Consider the following 19,120-nt stretch of genomic DNA (forward strand, 5'->3'; position numbering starts at 1 on the left):
CCACAATCAAATCGTGGACCATAGATTCAGAATCGGCATGCTCAGGAGTACCTATACCCGTATTGAGATTTTCATCAAAATCTAATTTTTGGCTGAAACCACCAAAATATTCAGCCACATGTCTTTGAACTTTGATGAAGAGACTTGAATTTGGTGGTGTAAATTTCATATAGTGATGATATATGTATCTGTATAATCAAAACAGGTTTTTCAAATTGTGTAGCAGCAGCACAAGAATTTCCACACACCCAGATGAATAAACAGACCCACACCATAGTAGTGTACATCTTCTAACAGGAACTTATAATAAAAACAAGATGATTTGGAAATTGCAAACTTTTTCACTTGACAATATAAATTTAATTTTCTTGGCACAACTACAAAATAATAAGTCTTTAAAAAAAATTCATGCACACAAGGCATAAACTAAAATATACTGTAGATGTTTGTAAATAATGAAATGTATGAATACTTGTCATTTTCCCTTTGCCATTGGGAGGTTATCTTCACTATAAGAATGAATTGCTCTCCAAATTCCAGCTAGTCATTATCATCATTAGATCCTTCTGATGACAGGAGAACCAACTTAGCAGGAGAGTGCATTTAAAATAACTTTGTCTTCTGATGTCCTGAGCAATAATTACAACCCCCAGTCCCTAAGATGTAATGACATTCCTGTAACCTTACAAAATAACTTTCTATAACTACAAATATCAAATGGTTTGAAAAGACTCACAAGAAACTTTAAAATAGTGACTAAGTGATATTTCATGGGAAATGTTAATCTTAGCATATTACATAATATATGAATTGTACAGGTACAGTATTTCTCGATTAAAGAAAGGTTTTAAGGAATGCAACAATGGTAAGTTGAGGATGCCTGTACTACACTGCAACATGAAGTTCACAAATGCATTATGATGCCAAGTTGTGAAATATAGGCATCCCTAAATTTACAAAGGACCAATTTAAGAATGGCATTCTGGAACAGAACCTATACTGTGTGTAACTCAAAGGTTGCCTGTACTAAGGTTTTCAGAATTGTAGTCTTGGTAGTGTGTGTGTGTGTGTGTGTGTGTGTGTGTGTGTGTGTGTGTGTGTGTGTGTGTGTGTGTGTGTGTGTGTGTGTGTGTGTGTGTGTGTGTGTGTCCTTCAATAATCTTGGTGTCTGTAAACAAATACTGGTCAGTGAGTGAGTGTTCATGTTACTTGATTGACACAATGTTCTATCAGGTGGTGTGAACTGCCTGAGAGGGATAAGATGAGTGGTTATAATCTTGTCACTTCTTCATATGTGTTGTGGATGAACTCTCTCTCTCTCTCTCTGTGAGTACAAATCTACATTCGATTATAAACCACTTGACAGGACTACAGTGGATGGGGCAGTGGCTTTGTAGCATACACTCACACCTCTGTAAATGTACATCATCTTGATCTACCCTGTACTTGTCCAGTCATCACTCAAAAGGTCATCCTGTTTTATCCCATGTTACCAATTCTGCACTTAAACAACTTCATTACTTAAAGCCTGTACAGTAAATGTATATTCTGAGAACACTGATTATTTTATCTAATAACTACTAATACATATTATTAATTATGGTCAATGAATGGAAGTTATGACCTAAGCCACAAAAAGACATTTCTTTAACATTCTTATACAACACTTAAAGAGTGAAAAACAGTTTTGAATTATCTTATCTGAATGCCAATAATTACTGACTGACGGACTACTTTCTGACCTGTCCATGCAGCATCACATTTCTTGTTAAACTTTTTGGAATCTTTGCAAGGAAGCTACTTTTTTCTGTGAACAACAATTGGGAAATTCCACTCAGAATGTGACATGTTAGGAATTGTTAACAGTGAATATGGCACAGGAAGTGATAGACAACCTACAAAATCAAACACAAAATTCATGGCACTCAGGAAACTTTGGATACAGTATTTGGAGAAATGACTAGTTATATTTGTAAAATATACACACATTAATGCACATTTAAAGAACAAAAAATTATGCATTTTCTGCAAATAATATAACATGTTGATGTGATATTACACATTAATAACTTAATCTAATTCAGTGTTTTTTCTCTAAGTTGAGCTAGATGACCAAAACCAAATTCAAGGAAATTTGTTTATAGGTTATCTATGGATGGGTTAAGTTTTTCTATCATCACAAAAATTACCGTTAAATATTTGTTCTAGAGGAAATCTGCACTGGACCTGACATGAATTACAAAAGATCAGCCAATTTGGTCAGTAGCCAGTTCACAGTGAACATCTTGGACTAGTGAATATTAAAACTGATTTCTTGTTGAACAAAGAAAAAAAAAGAGCAATATGAAGGATTCACCAGAGGCATGTTTAATGTAGGTGTGATGGGCCCCTCATATTGTGGGCTCCCAGCGTACAGCAAAAACTAAATGAGAGGTTCTGAGTATGCTGTGCTCTTTTCTGAAGTTTAATACAATGAAAACTAAAGCTTTTGCATGTACAGACATAAAGTACATATACACTGAACTAAGTATTGATTTTGAACCAAATAATAACACAAACTTCTGTATGGATGGACCCATAAAAAATGGCACTGAATACAGTAGTTTGAAGTCTGAAAAATGCCTCTGGGATTCACTGCATCAATACAGGTCTTGATTCTAAGGCTGCAACATTGTGGTTTTGTACTGTTAGAATAGTGCAAGTACAAAATACAGTACTGTAGTGTTAAACCCTCATAACTAACATCCAGGACACTGATGAGACTATTTGCCAGTTTAGTACATGCAACAAAATAACACCCGAACAATCCTACGTGGCCAAGGTGATGAACCTTTGGGTTAAATATTTGAAGCACTGCCAACAAATCATTAAACAACAGATAATAGCCAATCATTATGATGAATGTGTGACCCAGAGGACAGTCAAAAGCAGACCGTGGCAGTGAACCATTGGGGTGGGCTGGAGTGATGACACTTTGACATGTTATAGCCAATATTAAACCAGGAACATTTTCATGCTAAGTAAACAGTTTTCTTAATTGGGTCCTCGTGCTAATGTGAATTTCGTACTGTGAAGAGCTACCTATATATGTATCACAATGGCAAATCAGTATTTGCTTAACCCTTTCAACCTCGCACAATGCCATTGTGGAGTTGAACATAAAAGGCGAAAAAACTTATGCTCAGCCTCGCGGCACCAACATGGTACATCCAATGGGCTATATTTCAAATAACTCAAGAACTATTCAGTGAAACTGACTGAACTTTGGACGCCATTTGACAGACGTTGTTTTCTTTGTGTGGGCCTTATCACCTTCCCCAAGACCGTCTTGGTCATTGTGTGCATGGCAGTGCAGTATGAAGCCAGTGTTGCTTTGGCCATTAGAGCGAGAGGAGGGTGTGCCGCCTGGCCCTTTAATTATTCAATGAGTTTTGTGTTATATTATTTTTCCTTATACCAAAATATTCTACATGCTTTGTTCTTTATTTTGGTATACAGTACATATCAATAAACACCATAATACAAGGAAAATGTGAATGGAAATCGAGATGTTACTAAACATTTTCCTACTTTTTCAACTTATACTCGAAAAAAGTGACATAAAATTCAAGAATTTAAATTAAAATTTTTTCAGACAATTTTATGCTGGAAGAGACCCCATTACAATTAATAAAACAATTCCATAGCAGTAAAATGAGCCCCTCCCCCCCAAAAAATCAAAGATTCTTCGGCAAAAACCTTCTAGGCTGAGCGTTAATTTTCCTGCACGTATGTGTCTCAGGCTCCGAGGCTGAGAGGGTTAATATGATTACACCAACATAGTATCCTTCTGGAAAGCATATACTGTACTGTGTTAAATGAGCAACAACTGTATATTTATTCAAACAAACCCACAAGATATTAAGATATTTATATATAGCCCCATACACTATTGATAGCTGGAGTGTTTTGTGCATCTTTAACATGTAGTGTACAGACACACTGGATATCAAGTAAGGAATACTGTACACATAAGTATTCCCTCCAGCACATTTTGTTTTAAACAAATATTAATCAAATTTTAGAATTACTATTTTCAATACCAACCCTTCAGACATTTAGATACTGTAGTACTTAAATATAAATAAAATGAATAGTTAACCGGGTTATTGCTCCTTGGGAGAGGGTTGGACTTGTGACTGGCAGGTCGTGTTAGGCTTGGTGGGTTTTTGCTGGGTGGGGACTCCTGACTGGCTTACCGAGTTAGGCTTGGTGGCAAAATTTAAAATGGCAGCCATGTATAATTGGGCTTGCCTTCATGATGAGTAGAGTAGCATCATAAATAATTTCTCATGTACAGGCAGATTTATGTAGCAGACTCTCATTTGAAAAGAAATGACCAACGAGAGGCAGGAAGTGGCACAGGAATTGGGTTTACACATTTAACCATAAAAGGCTGGAATTATCTCCCATACAATGAATGATTGTAAGAAAAATTATCCTTGCATATGAATGCATTAGCAGATGCTGACCTTGTCATATTAAGAAGGTAACAAACTTCTTTCATTCTATTACCCTACATAAAGTAGCATGCTATAATCAAGGAATGCAAGGAAGGTAAACTATTACCTCACTGAGCTTCATTGTTGTTGATCAACGCTAATGTTACATGATAAACTATAATAAATCATATGTTGACTTTGCTGGCATTGTTGTACACACTGTCATCATCATCACTGTTTTACAGACATTTTCCACGTTTGCAGCAACTGATTGTAACTTGGAATTTGCTTTATTTTGCATTATGGAAGTTTTACTGTACAGTACTGTACCATTAAGATACATTTCCTACTGTACAATGTCAATTAAAATTTTACTGTTCATCACACATCTTTTACCATCATCATCACCCGTTACATGGCCAGTTTCCACTCTACAATCAAAATCTATTTGCCAATAGGATTTTCTGCATAAAAATCATAAAAACACAATATCCTATGCAAATATTAATAAATATAAATTTCTGAATAAGTAAATTAACAATTCATATTCAGTCCAAAAAATATTTTCTCTTAAAAAATTTATTATTGAACTCAATTACAGTACAGTACAGTACTGTACATGGTTTAAAAGTCTCCAAGAAGATTAACCTCTTGAAAATTTCTTTCCCTTACTTCCTGCTGTGGTTTACTATTACAAGTATCGTGGGTATTAAGAGTGAGGTTTTCCATTGGTTGGACAAGATCTGTTGCCTCCGTGGCCCCCTCTGCGTCGAGCAGTTCTTCATCATCCTCGTAATCTCCGGTCTACCGACAATAAAAGAAATTGATGAAATTTCAGGACAAAAAATAAGTCAATAGAATTTTAAGACACAATGTTAATATAAAAATAATGATATCTCCATTAGCCGGAACAATTGGTGCAGAGCACTTCAGGGAATGAGAGATTTCCGGGTAACAACATGACTCTCAAAGCCGGAAAAAAAAAATCCCTCATCCCCAGAATTTTCTGGAATTTTCCAGGTAACGGAAAAATTTCTTGGAAGTTCCAGAATGATGCATTACTCCACCTCTCAAAGCCAGATAAAATCCCTCATCCCCCCGTAATGTTTTGGTTAATGGAAAAATATTCTCAGAAGTTCCAGAAATTGCACATTACATCATCTCTCGAACCCGGAAAGATATATCTCCCATCCTTGAAATTTCCGTTAAATGTGCTTGATTTTCATCTCTCAAATCAGGGGGAACTCCATACCCGGAATTTTCCAGGTATACTGGGAAAATTTTATCGGAATTTTCCAGAAAATGTGCCCCTAGTAAAATCGTTCCCAAATCTGGAATACTCCAAAAAATTCCAGCTTTGGGAATGATTTTACATAGAAAATTTCAATTCTGGCTATTGGAGAGTTCCGGGTTTGAGGGATTCCGGCTAATGGAGATATTACTATTATGACTACAAACTAGGACAAAATTTCTGGACAAGATAAAACACACTTAGGAAAGATGTGCATCATATCAGTTAGTATTCATTGGTAGAAGGCCTCCCTAAACATCATGACCATCTGCTATTACAGGTATAGACCCTCATATCCTAGACCCTGAATTTTGTAACTTCAGATATTCTGTATATAAATCAAAACAGGGGACTAAAGTTCAACTAAAGATGTTGATGAAGATTTGGGAGGGCAGTTTCTGCAGGTAGATACAGGTCGAGACTGTCTAAGCCACAACTCAGAAAATCAGAGACTCTTAGCAGAAAGTTACATCAAGTTTTGATACCATACATTTGCCAACTAAACAAAATTTTTGCACATACAGTACATCATTGTTCCACCGACTGTCTCATCCACTAATGTGTCTGTTCATGTAACCTCTCTTCTTGCCCTACACTTGGTCTTCAGGTACCCCTCCTTGTTACCACCCAATCTTCTTTTTTCCTTTATTGGTCTGTCTACTTCATAATTCCTCCACCTTGCTACTGCATGCCTTGCTGGGTCCTTTGTCCAGCCACACATCTTGTCAGCTGCATTCAGCAGAACATCCTTTAGTTTGGCCCAGTATCTCACTACACTACCCCATACTCTCAATGGATGTTTCCAATCTTTTCAACTCCATACAAAATGCTTCTCTTGCATTCGAAATGTTCCTCCAACTTCCACTCTCTTCTTGGAACATACACCTTCTTCCTTTCTCTGCACCTTATAATCATCACGTCACACACACAAGCAATATGTGCTGCATGGCAACACCTTTACATCCCTAACAAGTTTCATATCAGATTTCCTAACAAAGTAATCAATCTGTGAATTTGTTCCACCTGACTCAAACATAATCAGCCCACTAATCCTCTTCTTAAACAATGTATTGCATACAACCATGCTCATTGCATCCCCAAACTCAAGTTATTCTCTCTCCTTCTACATTTCTTGTGTCATAGCCTCTTCTGCCAGGCATACTTTCATAACCTTTTGTTTGTGCCCAAATGTGACTGTTTACATCACTATCCAGCACCACAATCTCTTTCACCCAGCTATGACACCACATGCAACAATTTATGCCAGAACTCAACCTTCATTTCTTCACTTTGCCTAGATACTTTCCTACTTGCACTTAGAGCCAAAATACTTTACTTACATTCACCCTTTTTACCTCTAGTACTTTAACCACTTTTTGGCGATCAAGATCCCTACACCACCTACTCCAGATTCACCTCCCTTCTAGAATAGATTGTAGTGATCAGTCTTATCATTGATCATCCTTGCTAGATCAGTGGTTCCTTACACCACATTAATATACCTGTAAGCTATCATTCCTGTGGTCTGAATGAAGAGTTGTTCCCACCATGTCTAGCTCAATGGGAAACCAGTGTTTGTCATGCATTAATTGCTGACACTGGCTGTGGTAGCTTGCTAGACCTCCAATGAGTCGAGTTAGTTGTTCCGTTAGATGCTGGACATGTTTGGAATCGAGCAATTCTAGTTTCACCAAAACATCTGATCTCAGTTTGGCAAACTTGCCTCGAGCTTCTTGCCTACAACGCAAGACCAGTCTGCAAGTAAATGGAAGAGGATTTATCTTACTTACTAGTTCTCTTGACATGGTGAAAAAGGGTATATCAACGCAGCTGCTTGTAGGTACTGTACTCTAGTGTTAGAGGAAGGAAAATAATGATGATCGTATAATCTGAAGGAAATCTTTTTAAATAATAACATTGGCTACAATCACTTATTCTTCATTAATGGATATGTAAAATTTAACACAAAGAGCATAGTTTATGTATATAATTAATGTGAACTTCTTACAAGATATTAAATTGATAAATGTTAAAATACAAAATGGAATACCAAGTACCTAAGGAAAACACAAGGGAGCAGAAGGTGATAACATGATGTAATGGTAACATGCACACAGGTGATGTAATGGTAACATGCACACATATGATATACAGTTGTACCCCACTTAACGCGGTCAATTGAACCCAGAGGGTCCCGTGTTAAGTGAAATCCGCGTTAAGTGAACAACAGAACATATGGGATTAATTCCAATAGAAACCGGCCCGACCCCCAAACTCCACTTTTTGAAGGCACATACCTATGTTGTAGTAAAAATAACATCTTAATTTTATGATGGTACATGCACACAATTAATACTTAAGAGAAATAGAGAAATACAGTCGCCAAGTTAATGTCCATTCAAATAATGGACTCAACTCCCTCCCCCTCTCACACTACACAGCCGGCTAACAGATGGTCGGTCGGTCCCTCCCTCCCCCCCCACCCCCCACCAACCGTCCCAAGGAGATGTGTGGGATAACCTCAAACTAAAGTTAGGAAAATATAATTGACATTGCTGGATTCCTTGTAAGACCAGGAATATTTTGAATATAAATGTCATATATTTTGCACAAAAGATAACATAGTTACCTAGAGAAAAATTTTTATCTAAAAATTGTAAGTTTAAAGCAAAATATATGATGTTTATATTCAAAATGATCACCAAATTATAAGAATTCCAGCAATGTAAATTATATTCTGACCGGGTAATTTGTATGAATTTTATGAGCTAAAACAAATATCTTCAGTTAATAAAAAAAAAATAATCTTCACGACACTATCTGTCAATCAAAGTACCCCACCTTGCCTCCCCCCTCTTCCAACCGCGCGGTCAGTCCCAACCCTCCCCCCCACCCCCCACCAATCCTCCCTTCCAGAGTTTTTAACATTTAGTATTAAATAATACCTCAGATTAAAGTTAGGATAATATAATTGACATTGCTGGATTCCTTGTAAGACCAGGAATATTTTGAATATAAATGTAAGTTTAAAGCAAAATATATGATGTTTATATTCAAAATGATCACCAAATTATAAGAATTCCAGCAATGTAAATTATATTCTGGCCTGGTAATTTGTATGAATTTTATGAGCTAAAACAGGCAGTCAGGCAGGGTGGCGGGTGGGGCAAATCTAAAAATAGCGTCTCGGACACTCACCGCGTATATGTGGAAAAAATCCGCGTTAAGTGAAAGTTCAGCTTTGGCAAGGCACCGCGTATATGCGAAAACGCGTTAAGTGAAACCGCGTTAGGCGGGGTAAAACTGTAATGGCAACAAGTACTGTACACAGTTTCATAACTCACCTGTACTCATAGTTGCCTGTCTCCACTCTATATAGAGGCTCTTGCAACTGGGCAAACTGCATTTCTTCATCATCCATCTCCTTCACCTTGAGACAGTAACTGAGGTATTCAAACTTGGCATCCGCATACCGCCTGATGGTCAGTCTGGTGTCAGGAATGGCTTTGTGGAGGTATGTCCCCAAATCACTCAAGATCTTGAAGAACATTAATAAATATAAACACAATCTTCATTCTTTGTAACTATAAATTTACATAATTCAAACAATTTCTGGAGAAAATGACAATTATCCTACTTTTTTTTTACAATAATCTTCTGGATATTAGAAAATTATAGCACTGGATGGGCCATTCCTAATTATAACTAGGAACAAGTGCAGTAAGTACATGAAGGCCATCTGCCAGTTACAAGGTATTATGTCTGAAAATTCACTATCTATAATTGTGAACTTGCAGCTCAATTTATAGTGGGATGCAGTGTATCAAGACTGGATGAATGTTCCTTGTGGGAGTACATGTGACCATTCTGAGAACAAAATAATTCTGAAAATATGAATAGCAGAATCTGCTATGCAACAATGAATGAATTGTAAGCATTGCTCTACAGTTTCATGTCTGCTTCACGCTAAGGATGTATATAGCTATCGTGTACATATTGGGTTCTCCTGCATATATATATATGAATTACCCTTTTTTATATTTAGGTAATCAACGCGTAACTTCACTGAACACTGTCACTAATGATCCTCTTAGGGGCCATGCTTGCAGTAAAATTCACCAGTAGATTAAACCAAGCATTAGCACAGTACTGTATTATGATAGTAGATCAAACCAAGAATTACCAGTGTTATGATAGTAGATTAAACCAAGAATTACCAGTGCTATGATAGTAGATTAAACCAAGCATTAGCACAGTATTATAAAAGTAGAGTAAACCAAGAATAATCAAAACCTAGAGCTTTGAGGATTAACTAAGCAAAATTAAGTTAACTGTGCAAATTTCTTATATGCATGAGCCAGGAAGTTGTGGCACTGGCAGGTCTGAGAGACTGTCATTGGCAAAATTTACTAAGTATTTTACCTATAGTGCATCAAAATCAAACATTTCTGAAACTAAAGTATTGATACTTACCAAAGCAAAATTGTATTTACTGTAAATTTATATTAACTATACTAAGCCTGAATCATTCATCACCAAGTGTAGCCAGCTGATAAGTTCATGAAAACTAGATGTTACTAAATATGCACCATGTTTAGTAATATCTAGTCATGGTAATTTTTATGTTTCTTATGCTATATCCCATTTGTTTTAAGTTAAATGACTTTGTTTAGAATGGCAATACAGTAAATGCTGATTTTCTTATTTTCCATCTGACCATATGACCACTTGTCATACCTCTCTGGACACTTATCTTGATTAGGGTGCATATTCTCCACTGGCGAGTGAATAACATTAAAAGATCTCTAAGTGATGATGTTCTATGGTAACATCTTAAAACTACCACTGCTCAGTTTAAGCCATGATCATGGTGCACATTATTTGCACCACAGTTTGAACTGTCCATAGATAATAGCCGCTCCCTGTATTTACTGGTTGCTTCCTCAAAGCCTCAGTACCAACTTTGTCACCATGTTAGATGCATGTGGTACAATTCTGCAAATCTCCCTTCAGCCCCACCAAACATGCCACACAGCTACCAAAGATAGTTGGTAAAATTAAATTTAAGGTTAACATACATTTTTTTTTTCGTAATTTAGATTACCAAGTTTGGTATCAATGGAGAAGTTATTTCTTGCAGATGAAAGTAGTGAACAAAGAACAAGTGCCCTAAGGAAAAAATTAGAATGATGATGACATTTATCGACTGTAGATTATGTCTATACTGTACTGGCCACCTGATGGTATCTACCTTTCTTGGAGCCAGTCATGAGGAACTAATGAGAGAGCTTGGGACATACTGTAGTTCCTACTGCCAAAAGGCCTAAGGAATTTTTTTAATGTGGATTCACTTTGCATGTTTTTTTTTTTTTTAGGAATAGAACCTAACCTAATAGCCAAGTAAATTAAGGGTAAACAATACTGTATAGTAAAAAGAAGGTTTTTTTGGGAGGAAGTTCTTGTGATATTTGATGCTGGGTTATGTGAAGTGGCAGTGATAAACCAGATGGATTTCTTGGGGCTATGCTTTGTTGTGGAAGGGAACACTAGAACAAATTTATTTATTTATTAATGTTTTTTTTTTTTTTTTTTTTACGGGGAATAGCCGACCCGGGAACAGGTCATAGACCCACAACAGGGCCTAGGGGGCAAAAAAGTAAGAGTAAAAAGAAATTAAAAATAGAAAAGAAAAAGATTATATTAATCTAAAAAACGAATATACACTCATGATAGCAGTTAAGAGAAGAATGATAGCAATTATTGGAGGAGTCTTTGCTGCTCTTGAGTCTGGCCACCTTGTTAAAGAAAAGGAGTGATGAAAAGTTTCTGCTTAACTTACGGGCTTGAGTCTCTTGAGCATCTGAATACCGTACTTCTCCATCTGGCGATGAGCTTCTCCAAATTGGTTGAATGCCTCATTAGCACTCTGCTGAAGCTCTCGAACTCCAATTTCACAAAAGATATCTCCAAACTCTGGAAACACAATAAATTACATAACCTGTATATTACATTCTTTTAAATTTTGTTAGCCATTCAGCTCCAAAAGAGTCAAGGCCCATACTTAATGTAATGTGAAAGTGAGAGTCAGCTCCATATGCTTGTCAGCCCATTAGGGGCAGTGTGGATACATCACAATGAAGAAAATTAGTTTTTCAATAAACAAAGATGAAGAACTATACTGTATGTGACATGACCTAATTTACTTGCTGTACACCGCGACCCAATCATATCCCCAGAGTTTAACATTTCACTTCACATAAGTCCAAAATTATGTCATGTAATAATTTTGATTCTAATACTGAATTGTTTATTTATTACTGGTAATCACTAAAGTACACTGTATAATTAACTGGAGGAGAGGTGAAGTGGAGGAGGAGGAGAAGAGGGGGAGAAGAGGAGTGGATGAGAGGAGAAGAGGAGGGGGAGGAGAAGAGGAGGGGAGGAGGTGGTTCCAAGTGTAGTCAGTAATTTATAAGGAGAAAAGTGTGCATTATTTAACATTATAGGAATTAGATGAAGAGAAAAAGGCCAACTGTGGGGACATGACTGGTTGGAACTATAAAGCAGATGGTGTGTTTGGAAAGATAGAACAGGTCACCTTACATTATACAGAACCATATATGGAACGTAACTTTTTTAATTTGTTTTATAGGCTGCAAATCATGTAAACAGATAATAAAATAATGATGACAATGACACAAATCTCTCTAAATGAAATGACTCAACCAGTGATGTAGTGTACACCATGCATATCTTTCCTACAAATGTGAGGTGCATCAGAATATTTCTTCCTACTTTATACTCTTCTCAAATAAAATACAAAATCCTTTACACTAAGTTGCTAATGTACGTCATGGAAGCATTCTTAAAAACTGTGAAGTTATCCAAACTAACATTATTCAGATACAATTTTACCACAGATTCTAATACTGTATTATAATGGGGGATGAGTTTCCAAGGCAAATTTTCAATCATCATGCCTTAACTTACACTTGACTTAATTACATATTAGAGATAACATTAAACATATTAATGCAGAATACTGTACCAATAAAATAAACAAATAGACAATTTAATGAACACAGTTACCAACCAGAGCTTGCCTTCATATCACTGACACATTTAACCTTCTCTTGAATCGGCAACAAATTTATGGACACATTTCACTTACTGGAAGTATTCTGTTATGGCTAGCCATTTCTACAAATGAACTTACTTCTATAGACAATAGCTAAGTCAAAAAATGCCTTTAGCAGCCTCTTAGTGTGGTCCATGAGTGCTTGATACATTTCTTCAGTCCTCTGTAAGTCATCCAACTTCTTGACCAAGGAATCATTGCAAAGAATGGCACGAGAGAGTCCCAGGGCATCTGCTGTCGAGGACGACAGATTCTCCACCAGTCGATGCTTCACTTTTTTCATGGCAATGTCCAAGGTCTTGCCTTGTTTGGGGTCAGCATGAAGTTTGTTGTACTGGATGGTGACAGAACCCTGAAAATGAAATCAACATAGTACAGTACAACTGTACAAAACTAGAAGCCTAAGGGATGAGAAATAGAGGGTTGATCCTGATATCCTTACTAGTATTTTCCTAGCTGAACCTATACCCATTTAGCTTTAATTATCACACTTGCCCACTGTTCTTTGCCCCCATTTGACACATCAAAGTCTATCTTATGATTGCCCATCCCTCCCTATCACAACAGCTGACCTCAGAAGAGGGTGATTAGAAGCAGATAGCATAATGTGGGCAAAGCTATCTAGTCAGTATTTAAGGCCATCTGAATGCAGGGTCAGCTAGAAAATAAAATTTCAAGATCATTCCTTTATTTCTAACTACCGGTACGTATAAATTCTTTGTCAGACAGCTCTCATAACAGACAGCCAGCTACAACACTGGGAAGAGAAGCTACATATGTTCCATTGATAAGGTCAACATGCACCCTAAGAGAGGAATAGGGTGGGGGTATGCTGGTTTTAAACTGTAACTCTCCCTTACTATATAGTTTATTCAGTGTTGTCCTCGAACCTTCACAGAGCTTTCAATTCCAGAGCCCCTAAAACCATGGGTCAGGGGAAGTCATCAACAAGATCCCAAGAATCAGTGTGCAGTAAAGGTTATCTTGCTTATCTTGCAATGACCTGAAGACGGTCATACATACAAACTGAATAATCCTCTACATATCACCACCACCTTAACAGGTAGTAGGCAGCTACCCTGTCCCAAACAGGGAGGTACTACCACCAGGGAAGATATTGGAAGCATATGTGTTGTCTAATGGTAGACCCTGCTGCCATATGGCACCACGAAAATTGTGACCAAGTTCCAGGTTGCTGATCTGACTTTCTGCTTCATTTACACACAATTGCAGGGTCCAATTGTTTCTCTTTCTTTGACAACACAACATACTGTACATATATCGTTTCTCACTATTGATCTTTTTTCAATTTTTTATAACTTTAAGGTTCTTTATTATTATTATTGTTATCAGTGTTATTATTAATATTGTTATTATTATTTATTTTTTATTTTTGCATTTATTATAAATTTTAATTACTTTGAACTGATTATTATTATTATTATTGTAATTATCATTACGTTTTCGCGCCCCAGGCCTCGACGTGGGTCAGTGACCTGTGCTCGGATGGGTTAATCCCTGTATAATAAAAAATAAAAAAAAAAAAAAAATCGCATATACAGACAAATTTCACTAATCCTGACTTATAGGGGGGAGAGAGTATCCAGATCATCTGATATCTGAATGGACCCTGTTAATCAGGACAGTCCAGATGTTTAAAAAAAAAAAAAAAAAAAAAATCAAGAAAAATAACTTAACTTATGTGTACTCAAGTGTTTTAATAACTTTGAAAATACATACAGTGTATAATATACAACTGAAGGTGGTGAGAGATTCTGACTGAGTCAAAACATAACTGCTGCTGTGGAGCAGCTGAGGATGACCAGCTGTGCGCTAACTGCAGCCCATCAGGCACACTCAGTGTTGCATTCATTTGGATTAAGAACAGATTAACATAACATAAATTCAGATGACAAGAAGCCAAACGAGGCCTTTCGAGGTCTAATTTCTTGTCCGGAGTTTGACCATATCCAGAAATTATATACTAATGGTAATACGTTAGACTAAACTTAGTCCCTTCGTCTAGTTATACTTCTCTGATTAAATCAGTAGTAACTCAAGTACAGTACATCATAATATAATCACGCTCCTTTTGTTAAAATTAATCTCTATAATATATACAGTATAATACAGTGCACCAATTGTTGTTTGCATCATCAGCCAATGAGAGCGATGAAAATGTGTATGCTTCTATCCAATGAGCGCTCTCTCTTCAGACATACATTTTTCTCAGTTGTGCTTCTTATGATGGACTACCTACTCTCTCTCTTACCTGAATGATTTCTGCAAATTATTGTGACTGTTTTTAGACCCTTCAAGTGACAGTGTTCCAAGTGTTCCTAAAGTTTCAAGAATGAGCCTCTCCCACACTGCCTCCCACTCCTACTGTGATGTGTTACCAGTTATTGATCACTACCCAAGGCTATATTGTTAAATCAATCTTAAAATTTTTTATAGGGTGTGTTATTATGCATGACAAAATGTTTGTGGCTGAAAAACTTAATTGTGTGGTGGAGGACTGTGTGGTTGACGAGTGTAAGTGTGTGTGGAGAGCTGTGTGGTTGACGAGTGTAAGTGTGTGTGGAGAGCTGTGTGGTTGAAGAGTGTAAGTGTGTGTGGAGAGCTGTGTGGTTGAAGAGTTTAAGTGTGTGTGGAGAGCTGTGTGGTTGACGGGTGTAAGTGTGTGTGGAGAGCTGTGTGGTTGAAGAGTTTAAGTGTGTGTGGAGAGCTGTGTGGTTGACGGGTGTAAGTGTGTGTGGAGAGCTGTGTGGTTGAAGAGTTTAAGTGTGTGTGGAGAGCTGTGTGGTTGACGGGTGTAAGTGTGTGTGGAGAGCTGTGTGGTTGTGTAAGTGTGTGTGGAGAGCTGTGTGGTTGAAGAGTTTAAGTGTGTGTGGAGAGCTGTGTGGTTGAAGGAAGTGTGTGTGGAGAGCTGTGTGGTTGAAGAGTTTAAGTGTGTGTGGAGAGCTGTGTGGTTGACGGGTGTAAGTGTGTGGAGAGCTGTGTGGTTGAGAGTTTAAGTGTGTGTGGAGAGCTGTGTGGTTGACGGTGTAAGTGTGTGGAGAGAGAGTTTAAGTGTGTGAGAGCTGTGTGGTTGAAGAGTTTAAGTGTGTGTGTGGAGAGCTGGGTGGTTGGGTGTAAGTGTGTGTGGAGAGCTGTGTGGTTGAGGTTTAAGTGTGTGTGGAGAGCTGTGGGTTGACGGTGTAAGTGTGTGTGAGAGCTGTGTGGTTGACTGTGTGGAGAGCTGTGTGGTTGACGGGTGTAAGTGTGTGTGGAGAGCTGTGTGGTTGAAGAGTTTAAGTGTGTGGAGAGCTGTGTGGTTGAAGAGTTTAAGTGTGTGTGGAGAGCTGTGTGGTTGGAGTTTAAGTGTGTGTGGAGAGCTGTGTGGTTGAGGTGTAAGTGTGTGTGGAAGAGCTGTGTGGTTGAAGAAGAGTTTAAGTGTGTGTGGAGAGCTGTGTGGTTGACGGGTGTAAGTGTGTGTGGAGAGCTGTGTGGTTGAAGAGTTTAAGTGTGTGTGGAGAGCTGTGTGGTTGACGGGTGTAAGTGTGTGTGGAGAGCTGTGTGGTTGAAGGTGTAAGTGTGTGTGGAGAGCTGTGTGGTTGACGGGTGTAAGTGTGTGTGGAGAGCTGTGTGGTTGACGGGTGTAAGTGTGTGTGGAGAGCTGTGTGGTTGACGGGTGTAAGTGTGTGTGGAGAGCTGTGTGGTTGACGGGTGTAAGTGTGTGCGGAGAGCTGTGTGGTTGACGGGTGTAAGTGTGTGTGGAGAGCTGTGTGGTGATATGAATGGTTTATGCACCTAATATCTTTCTTACTGATCTTTTTTTTTAAATCTAAATTAACATTTGATTGTTATTATTTATTTATTTGATAATTCTTTGTGTGTAAAGACAGCTGTTCCCTTACTTCTGGCAGTGAGCAAACAGCATTACCATAGAAACAAATGCACCATTCCTCTACCACTTAACCATCTCCTTCATCTCTACCACCACCACCACTTGTCATTCTTTCAATGATGAAGAGATTGTAAGATGTCCAGAATGGAAGGAAACACCAGAGTAATGGCTGTCACTTTACTGAGAGTTCTTAGCATGAGTCTTGGCTGTCACATACTGAACCCACGAGAACCACACTCCACACACCGACCGCTCTCCTCCACTACCAGGCAACGCCCATCTCACTGGTACAGCCAAAGTAATATGGCAACACTTAACGATGACTCACCGTAGACCTTTGGATGAGATGGGCCACCTCCTGTTTTGACTTGCCCTTGACGTTGACCCCATTGACCCCACTGATCTCGTCTCCACTCTGGAGGGTCCCTTCACGTGACGCTGCAGTGTTGTCGAAAACCTGATACGATAACATTACTGGTGATGAGTTTTGTAAATGTAATTAGTATAAGTTACATGAGCTTCAGCTATCTGAAGCCAAAATGCATCATAACAGTAGAATACAGTACAGTATATACTAGTGATGAAGTCACGACCAAGACTGAGACCGAGTCTGAGACCACAAATGAGAGCATTTGTCATTTTAGCCCATAAGGATCATCAGAATAGTCCAGAGTGCTCACCTTGGCTTCACCTGATCTCCTCCTGTGGAACAAACTAATCAATTTGTAGGGAAAATATGACTTAATTCTGAAGGTAACCTTCTATATGAGCTGGTGTGGGGACACAGGGCTGTAGGCATTGCTGGATCAATGCATGGGTAAGTTGGGCTCACACCCATGGGTCCGTAGGCTCAGAGGGGCCCCAGCACCACTCGCCAATGATTGAATACAGTACTAGTATACAAGGGATGTGTCATCAATTCAGTATCTGATTCATCAATAGTTTGTTGTCAGGCACAACTGGTATGGGTAGATGATTTATCTTGTTGCTGTATCCATCCACTGCTGTTGAACTGTGGGAATTTTAAGAGCACACAGGAATAAAATTTTATGCTGACAGTCTATCCTCTGAGAACACAAATGTAAATTATTCTTTAAAAAAAATAGTTTCACCACCTTCCCAGCACTGTGAATAAATTTTCCTTTTCTGAAGTGTGGGATGCCTGCAATACTGTGACTGGTCACCAGATGCACCATGATCACAAAGTTTGGTTCCTGATGAAGCTGATACCTCCATTGTTAACAAATGCACACTCAATTAGCTTTTGGTTTTTCTTATAACATCCATGGAATCCAATAAGCTGCAATCATTCAATAAGCCTACTGTCATGAACAATGGTACAGCATATAAGCTGTTCCAAGAGAGATTCAAAATTTTTCAGTATTGTCTCAGAGTCTGTGTGAAGGACCAGGATGTTACATCTCCTAGAGGGCTATGCCAGATCTGAGGTACTGTACTATCAGGAAAATGCATTAATAAAAAATAGAATTATTTACACAACTTAGTCATCACAAATACTACAGCACTTTTCACTCTAAACCACAACATTTGAATCTCTTGGCATGATAAAACACCACACTTGACACAATTGACAACACCACCACTATGGTGTCGCTGAGATCCAACCCCGACGCTATGAGTGAGTCTCCACTGCAGTCCTGGGCTTAGCAATGGAGTAGATGGGTAGAGGCAAAGAGGTAAAGAAGTGATGTGGTAGAATAAAAGTGGCAGGGAGAGTATGTGGCTGGAGCAGCAGAACAGTGGTTAAGTATGGCAGGACACTGGCAGTGAATCCGAAGCAGTAGAATGTTCTGTTGACGAACATATGAGAATGTCTCTATGCCTGCCCCTTGACAACAGTAGGGTTTTGGCAAGGATATACAAGAGCAGTGTAGTGTGGGGGTGTACAACCTCATACATATTCCATAAATTTAAATGAACACAAACAGTATGCCCATCCCCCAAAAAAAAACAGAATTAGTGACAGAGCTCACCTCAGCAGTCACATGGATGGATGAGACCGACACATGCTACCAAGATTCATGATTCAGAGATTCAGTACAGAGTTGAGCAAAATACACTGTAATCAAATTCTATTTCTGGGAGATAAGACTCCCAACATCCCTCAAATGGTGATTTTCATTAATTTTTACATCAGCTTTTACTCTCATTTCAGACTTGTTTAGGTTTAAGAGCACCATTCACTTGGTTTATTTTCAATATCCTTAGGCCAGAAATTAAATTTCTGTATCAGCCAAAAACTGTTGCTCAAGCCACAGCTTGATCTTGGTATGTCTGTTGAATCACATTGTGCATTTCTG

General features: G+C 38.1%; 1 protein-coding gene across 4 annotated transcripts in view; it reads right to left on the reverse strand.

The window, feature by feature from the left end:
• Window positions 1-321: 321 nt before the first annotated feature.
• The window catches only part of LOC121856185 (PRKCA-binding protein-like), a 35,403-nt gene continuing 16,604 nt past the window's right edge, over window positions 322-19,120 (reverse strand). For all 4 annotated transcript variants that reach the window (XM_042351531.1, XM_042351546.1, XM_042351538.1 and 1 more), the window contains 6 exons: window positions 17,128-17,256; window positions 12,989-13,262; window positions 11,612-11,745; window positions 9,117-9,310; window positions 7,275-7,527; window positions 322-5,285 (listed from right to left, as the gene is read on the reverse strand). In XM_042351531.1, coding sequence (XP_042207465.1) covers window positions 5,106-5,285; window positions 7,275-7,527; window positions 9,117-9,310; window positions 11,612-11,745; window positions 12,989-13,262; window positions 17,128-17,256 — 1,164 coding nt within the window. In that variant the 3' untranslated portion in view covers window positions 322-5,105. The remainder of the gene's footprint in view (window positions 5,286-7,274; window positions 7,528-9,116; window positions 9,311-11,611; window positions 11,746-12,988; window positions 13,263-17,127; window positions 17,257-19,120) is intronic.

This window comes from Homarus americanus, unplaced genomic scaffold (assembly GCF_018991925.1).
Source record: "Homarus americanus isolate GMGI-L3 unplaced genomic scaffold, GMGI_Hamer_2.0 scaffold1024, whole genome shotgun sequence".
In the NCBI taxonomy this organism is placed as follows: domain Eukaryota; kingdom Metazoa; phylum Arthropoda; class Malacostraca; order Decapoda; family Nephropidae; genus Homarus; species Homarus americanus.